The 6,980-nt window shown below is 34.2% G+C and overlaps 1 protein-coding gene across 1 annotated transcript; it reads right to left on the bottom strand.

Moving 5' to 3' along the window:
* Positions 1-1,130: 1,130 nt before the first annotated feature.
* On the bottom strand, positions 1,131-6,758 carry LOC137959518 (uncharacterized mitochondrial protein AtMg00810-like). Its single transcript, XM_068806880.1, has 5 exons — positions 6,395-6,758; positions 6,260-6,329; positions 6,037-6,211; positions 5,857-5,917; positions 1,131-1,240 (listed from the first exon to the last, which is right to left on the bottom strand). The coding sequence occupies exons 1-5, from the start codon at positions 6,756-6,758 to the stop codon at positions 1,131-1,133; spliced, it is 780 nt and encodes a 259-aa protein (XP_068662981.1).
* Between the last annotated feature and the right edge of the window lie 222 nt (positions 6,759-6,980).

The following is a 6,980-nucleotide window of genomic DNA, read 5'->3' as shown; positions in this document are numbered from 1 at the left end:
AGAAAAAGAAGAGGAAAGAAAAAGAAAGAAAAAACAAAAAAAAACAAAAACAAAAGAGGTTTCTTTTCTCCTATTTGGATGCCCATGGAAAATGAAAGAGGAAATGGAAGAGAAATATAGTTCCTCTAGTTTGGATACACATGGAAAATGAAAAATAATTGAAAGTTAGTAAATATTAAAAAAATTATGATTAAAACTTTCTCTAAAGTTTTATTTCTTTTCCTATCTCCCCAAATTCCATTATTTTGTGAGAGAAAATTTAATAACTCGGTGAGAAAGTGATTTTATCTCTTATTTTATTTTTTTGCCAATGATTCTCTACTGCCAAAAAAAAAAAAAAAACTCTCTCCATTTTTCTTTTCTTTTCTGTGGGCTCCAAATAGGCCCTTAGGATAAGTTATATCATCATCAGCAATCGAAAAAATCAACCTCTAGAGAGGGATAGGAAAAATTTTATATAGACTTAGCTAGGTTATATTAAATCCATAGAACAATGTTGAAAGAGTGAATTGTGTGGACAATGACAAACATATGGAATGGGATATCGAAACACTATTTAAAAAGTTCCCAAGAAAGGACATGCCAAACACCTACTTTCCAAGGCTTGGACCATTTAATTGAAGATGTGTTCCATCATCAACAAGGCGGACAAGGCCATTTTCCCTAAATATCATGGGAAGTGAAGAAGATAGGTTTAAAATTTGTTCAATAAAATTTCCCTTAGGGTAGGCATTTATCCATGTCACTTATATTTTGTGTCTCTCAATTATATGTGTTTGAAGGAGTTTAACATCTTATTTTTATAAGTAGTTGTTATGGACCAAAAAGTGAGTTGAGCGAGGCTGAGACACCATGGCTGAGTCAATTACCCTGACTGAGTCAGTTAAGTAGTCATTTAGTTTATTTTCATGTTAAATGTCATAGAAGGGAAAAATTGTAATTATCTAAACTTTGTGGTCATGAGTCCTATTTAAGGGATGCCCTGGAATGAAATGAACAAGTCAAATTTCACCCAACATAGGATCAGGTTCTCCTCCAATGAAACTAGGTTGCAGAATCCCTCAAAGTCGTAGGTTACGGTCTCCCTCAGAGCCGGGTTATCCACCACCTTTTACCTCCGTGGTCTCCCCCTACGATTCTTCTTCTTCTTCGTTATCTTCTCCCATCTTCTTGTGAATCACCGTGTTGATCTGGGACCATACCAGTAGCCTATACGAATTTGGGCCAAGAGGAAGAATTCCTAAAAGTGACATTCAAAACAATAATTTTAACATATAGGATGGTCAATGATGACAGGAGCAAATAGCTAGAACCAACTAAAAATTAAAATAATATTTTTTATGTTGAGTATGTTGTTGACTATTTTAACAAGAAAGAAACGATAGATCATCAGCGTGAATACATAAAAAAAGAAATGGTGGAAAGGGAATCCGTGTAATGTATAAAAAGTGGTATATTTTTATGATTGGGCATAGGCTTCATGGGGCATTAGCCGGATATTGCTAATAATGGATCTTGTAACGTTGTTTTCAACAAGCTCAACTGTAATTGGCATCACATACCTTAGATACCTTCACAAAATTTAATTATGGTAGAAACCCAAAATTATACCCAAAGAAACAAGAGAAGGAGAAAAGTAGAAAAGAAGAAGAAAGAAGAAGAAAAATTGAAAGACAAGCCAACACAAAATAGAAAGTGCCACCTCCAAGAAACAAGGGATGTGGAACATGAGGGAGAAAGGAAAATACCCAAGTGGCATGAGGCATGAGGATAAAAATGAAAATTATCCCTCTTCTTGATAATATAAGATCCTAATGGATTAGATTTATCTTTAATTGATGTAATCTTTCATTTCCTAGAATCTATCCTAAATTGATTTAATCCATTCAATTTCTTAGAATCCCTCCTTGAGTTATATAATCTAGTTGATTAAGGAGTTCTCAAAATAATGCTATAAGTGGGGGTTTTTGGCTGAAAGAAGAGATCGTTAAAGCCTTTTCCTAAATCACTCTTGCCTCTCTTTCCCCTCTCAAATTCGTGCCTAGCACCTCTCCTCTCCTTTCACCTCCCATCTTCATTCTTTTCCTTCTAGCTCTCACTCTGTCTCCCTCTCTTCCTATACTTCTCTTCTCTCATATTCAAACCCTCTTAATCTCTCCTTTTCAACTCTTCCTTGCCCTTTTAATAAAAAATTGGGAACTTTCACAAGTGGATTCTTATCAAATCATCTATCTTCCTAATCTATCTAATGTGCAAAGAAAAGGGGGTTGAGAGTTTGTAGGAGTTTCTTGATATGAAAGTGTCCATTAGACTAATTGTAAAATCATATTGTTCTCTATTATTCTACTTATAATAAAATGGATAGTTTCAAACTGTGCTACTAACGGTGTTATTAATGTATTTAGACACATACCATCCAACACAAATATTATGATGGCTATTTAATCAATTTGTCAAGTTAATACCCGAAGAAAAAAACTCATACAGGATTTTTGTCGTGAAGAAGAACTTCCATAAAGAAGAAGTTTAAATATTTTAATACTAGAGTCCAAGCGACATAGAAAATCTCAAGAATTGTAGTCATGCATGAGAATAGCTAGCCAATTTTGAACTATTAAGTGCAACAATGTTATGGAGCATTAGGACATTCATATTTTCAAAACATACTCAAAATCATCATACACCTGTTTTATAAAGGTTTGAAAATATCACAAAACTTTTTGCGAAATATAAACATTACTTTAAATTCAAATCTCATGATTTTATATTATACCAATCATTGAATTCAAGAAAAATCATATGAAATAATTTCCATAAATATGTTTTTAATTGGATATAAAGATTTTGGAAACGATCTATATCATGCTTAAAAATAATTTATATATATTGGAAATAGGCATGATGAATCATCCAGCTAGCAAAATGATCGATCATTCTAAGTTCTGCAAGATGGATTTATAAACATGATCAATCATCCACTATAGCTTGATCGATCATTGAAGGGAAACGATTGATCATCCACTGTAGTCATCCACCTTTACCACGATCAATCATATAGAAACATTGACAAGTCATTTGATAAAGCATGATCGATCAATTTTGCTAGTTGGATGATTCATCCTCTTTTCAAAGGGTTTCAAAGTGTTAACTAATGCCATGATCGATCATTAGGCCATAAAAATAAAAAAATATAGTCATTAGAAAGGCATGATCATTCAATGAAAGGGCAATATAGTGATTTCGCCCCAAGTTTTGTTACTCTCAACACCTAGAAAAAAATGACCAATCCCAAGAACTCTTCCACTTGGAAACCAAATTTGGAGATTGGATTTGGGTATTTGAAACACCATCTTTCAATGAGCCAAGTTCCTTTCTTTTTCTTTTTATTTAACATATTATTTAATTAGCTTAATCCTTGCTAGATTTTGTTCACCATTACTTTGAAATAATATTATTGTTCTAGCAAGTGAATTTGAATTTGCATCTTACTAAAAGTACTTGGAGCTATGGGGACTTAAATATATATATCTAAGTGGCTACTTGTTTATATTTTGAAATCTATTGGTTGCACTCGGTCCAATGTATCTTAATTGAAGATCTCATACTTTAAAATTAGACTGCACTATTCAAATTGTACTTGTGGGTATATATTTTAAAATTATTCTTAAATCAAGCCTCTTTAAGCATTTCCCCCTTTTTAAAACAAATATGATTTTATTTTGAACTTATATTTTAAAATCTTGTAAATAAATGGCCTATTGAGCTTCTAGTACAAAGAATAGGTACTTAGGATTCTTCTTGATGTTGGCCCAAGTGGCTTATCAAGAGGGGAGGTGAATTGAGATATTCAAATTAAAACCAATTTGTGCATGTAATCAAACTATCAAGCATAAAAGCAATTCAATATAAATAGCAACATGCACACACCAAAAGGAAAAAAGATTTTCTGTTATCGATGTTCCCTTAGTGGTAGTCACCACCCAAGAACCCTTGCTTGGGAAAATTTCCACTATTACTCTCCAATTGTTGGAAAATTAAAACGAGATTTTGGCTCATTTTGGCCACGTGTAGCTCAATACATGATTTTTACACAAGCCAATCTCCCAAAGAGATTTCTGCTAGATTCTAAAACCTATTAATCTAGATAGAAAGGGAAAAAGTACACCTTGGGAGAGATACTTCTCCTTGAGAGATTCAAGCTGCATCCTCCTTCGTAGAATGTTGTTAATAGATCAATGAGATTGTACTATGATATATGTAAGGATGATCGAAAGAGATTGAAGGTTTTTCAAAGAAAATGTTTTCTCACTTTCTCTCTAAAGCACTTTTGGTGGGAATTTTCAAGATAAAGGTTTGTGGTTGAAGATATCCCAATAAATTCTCATTCACTCCTTTACTCACGGTTTGGTGGGGGTATTTATACCTTCCCAAATTCAAACTAGTGTTATTTGCCCATTTGCAAATATCAGATTGTTGATTGATCGATCACTGATAAGTGACTGATTGATCAATTAATCATAACAACTACTTTTCTATTAGACAATGACTTATTGGTCGATAGATTGATTGATCAATATGGTACCTATGGTAAAAAAAGTCATTGCTAGTGGTTGATCGATTAATCGAGATTCCCTCTAGCTTTGCAATACAAGTATGATCAATTAGTGTATTTTCATTTGATCGATCATGTTTGAAGTCCCTTACTAGCAAGGTTTTGATTGATTGATCAACCTGGAGGGATGATCGATCATTCCATGTAAGTTACGCTTGCCTAAACAACTATCATCGATCAATCAACTATGGTTGACCAATCATTCTTTACATTTCTAGCTTGCACAGTTCTGGATGACCAATCACAGTCAATGATTGATTGATCATTCCAATGCCAGGTTTAAAATATATATTTTATTAAGCATGAGAATTACTCTCTAAGTGCTTTAACATGTTTCTAAGTGATGTGTATGATGAATCTAAACATGTCTATATGCAATATATATCCCAAAGATCAGATCTCACCAGTACTTGAGGAATAGGAATTTAGAATACTCTCTTACAAAAATTGATTGAGTTTAAATGTTTGTCTATGATGCAAGAAATTGAGTCTCCTCTTTTTCTTCTTCCTTGTCAGTTCTTCAAGATAAGTTCTTCAATTCTGCTTGAGGTCTTCATTTTGGCTTTGATGTTTTAGACCTCGAGATGCTCTTGAAGGTGGAGTATCTAAAATATTATATTTGAAAGTTATTAGTTCAATTGAGTTTTGTTATCATCAAAAGCAATGTGGGAGTCAACCTATGGTCAACACTTGAGAGCTTGAATTATCAATGTTGCCTATTGGGGAGAGACATTTGTATGTGTTGGATTTAGAAAGTAACCCTTGCAATTCCTATGATTTTTTCAAAAGGCAAGACTATCCTCATATAAATTTGGTTGAGATAAGTCGTATGTAGGTTAGGAGGAAAGACTAAAAAGGTTTTGCTGCTACAGTTGATGTAGAGCCGTAAGTCCTTGTGTAGGTAGTGTTAAAGAATAGTTGTTCGCTCATGTGTCTTTCAAGAGGGGGTGAATTGAGAATAGAAATTAAAAATAAGTTGTTAACGATATTCCCCTATTGGTAGTCACCGCCCAATAACCCTTGTTTGGGAAATTTCCACTATATGCTCTAATAGTTTGAAAATTACACGATTTATAATTTCCCAAGAGATTCAATACAAAGGACAACATTTTGGATCTAGTCAAATACTCCCCTTCTTGATTCCTGGTTCTAGAAATGGAGAGAACTATCAAGCTAACTGATTTTGTATGTACATCTCCAAGTTGGTTGTGAGATGAGACATGTTTGACACTTATAATTCCTACTTGCAGCTTCTCTCTGAAAAGTGATAGTCAACTTTGATATGGTTAGTTTTTTCATGAAAGACTGGATTGGAAGCAATATGAATTGCAGCTAGATTATCGTAGTGGAGTTCCATCGGGCCATTTTTTGTTAAATCCCATTTTTGCTAGGAGGGATATGATCCCTAGAAGTTCGCTTATTGCATGTCCCATAGCTCGATATTCTTCCTTGGCACTAGATCTTGTCACAACATTTTGTTTTTTACTTTTCCATGTCACAAGGTTGCCTCTAACAAGGATACAATACCTTGAGGTGGATTTTTTGTAATTTGGAGATCCAGCCCAATTTACATCAGCAATGCTTTCAACATTGAGATGACTGTAGCACTTATATAAAAGACCTTGTCATGAGGCATTCATTAAGTACCTGAGGATTCTTTCTAGTGCTTGCCAGTGAGGGACCTGAGGTTTGTGTATGTATAGGCTGACAAGACTGACTGGAAATGAGATATCAAGTTTAGTCACTATAACATAAGTCTTTCAAATAGCCTTTGGTATTTACCCACATCAACATCTTCACCAGAGCTTGCACATAATTTTACATTTGTGTCCATTGGAGTGTCAACAGGGTGACATCCCATTGTTCTTGTGTGTTTGAGAAAGTATTGAACATATTTTCTTTGTGATAGGATACTTCTATGTTTGGACCGAAGAACTTCAATGCCCAGGAAGTACTTGAGGAGTCCCAAGTCTTTTGTCTTGAATTCACTACACATCTTCATTTTAATTTGATTTATGCTCTCGGTATCACATCCCATCAGAATAATGGCATATACATATACGACAAGTAGAACCACACCCTTCTTAGTGTGCTTGACAAACACCAAATGGTCCACAAAACTCCGGGTAAATTCGAATCGAAGCATGGCTTGACCAAAGTTGACAAACCAAGCTCACGAAGACTGCTTTAACCCATATACAGATTACTATAAATGACATACCAACTCCCCCTCAACCACATAGCCTGATGATTGATGCATATAGATCTCCTCCTTCATATCTCCATTAAGAAAAGGAATTTTTCACATCATGCTAAAACACCGACCAATAAGAGATAGCAACAAGAGAATGAGAGGCGTGTCGAGTTG

Source organism: Aristolochia californica, unplaced genomic scaffold (genome assembly GCF_029961685.1).
Source record: "Aristolochia californica isolate CCGP_79_NKW_82.1479 unplaced genomic scaffold, dmAriCali1.0.hap1 SCAF_3, whole genome shotgun sequence".
Lineage (NCBI taxonomy): Eukaryota > Viridiplantae > Streptophyta > Magnoliopsida > Piperales > Aristolochiaceae > Aristolochia > Aristolochia californica.
The sequence above is the reverse complement of the archived record's forward strand: the minus strand, read 5'-3'. Positions and strand labels throughout refer to the sequence as shown.

Excerpts from the sequence above, each read along its gene's own strand:
- LOC137959518 (XM_068806880.1), bottom strand. The coding sequence starts at position 6,758 with ATGCTTCGATTCGAATTTACCCGGAGTTTTGTGGACCATTTGGTGTTT. Across the intron at positions 5,918-6,036 it reads AATATCGAGCTATGGGACAT|TCTTTCATGAAAAAACTAAC; the intron begins GCAATAAGCGAA and ends CTTCCAATCCAG. Across the intron at positions 1,241-5,856 it reads TTTTCAGAGAGAAGCTGCAA|GAATTCTTCCTCTTGGCCCA; the intron begins GTAGGAATTATA and ends TGTCACTTTTAG.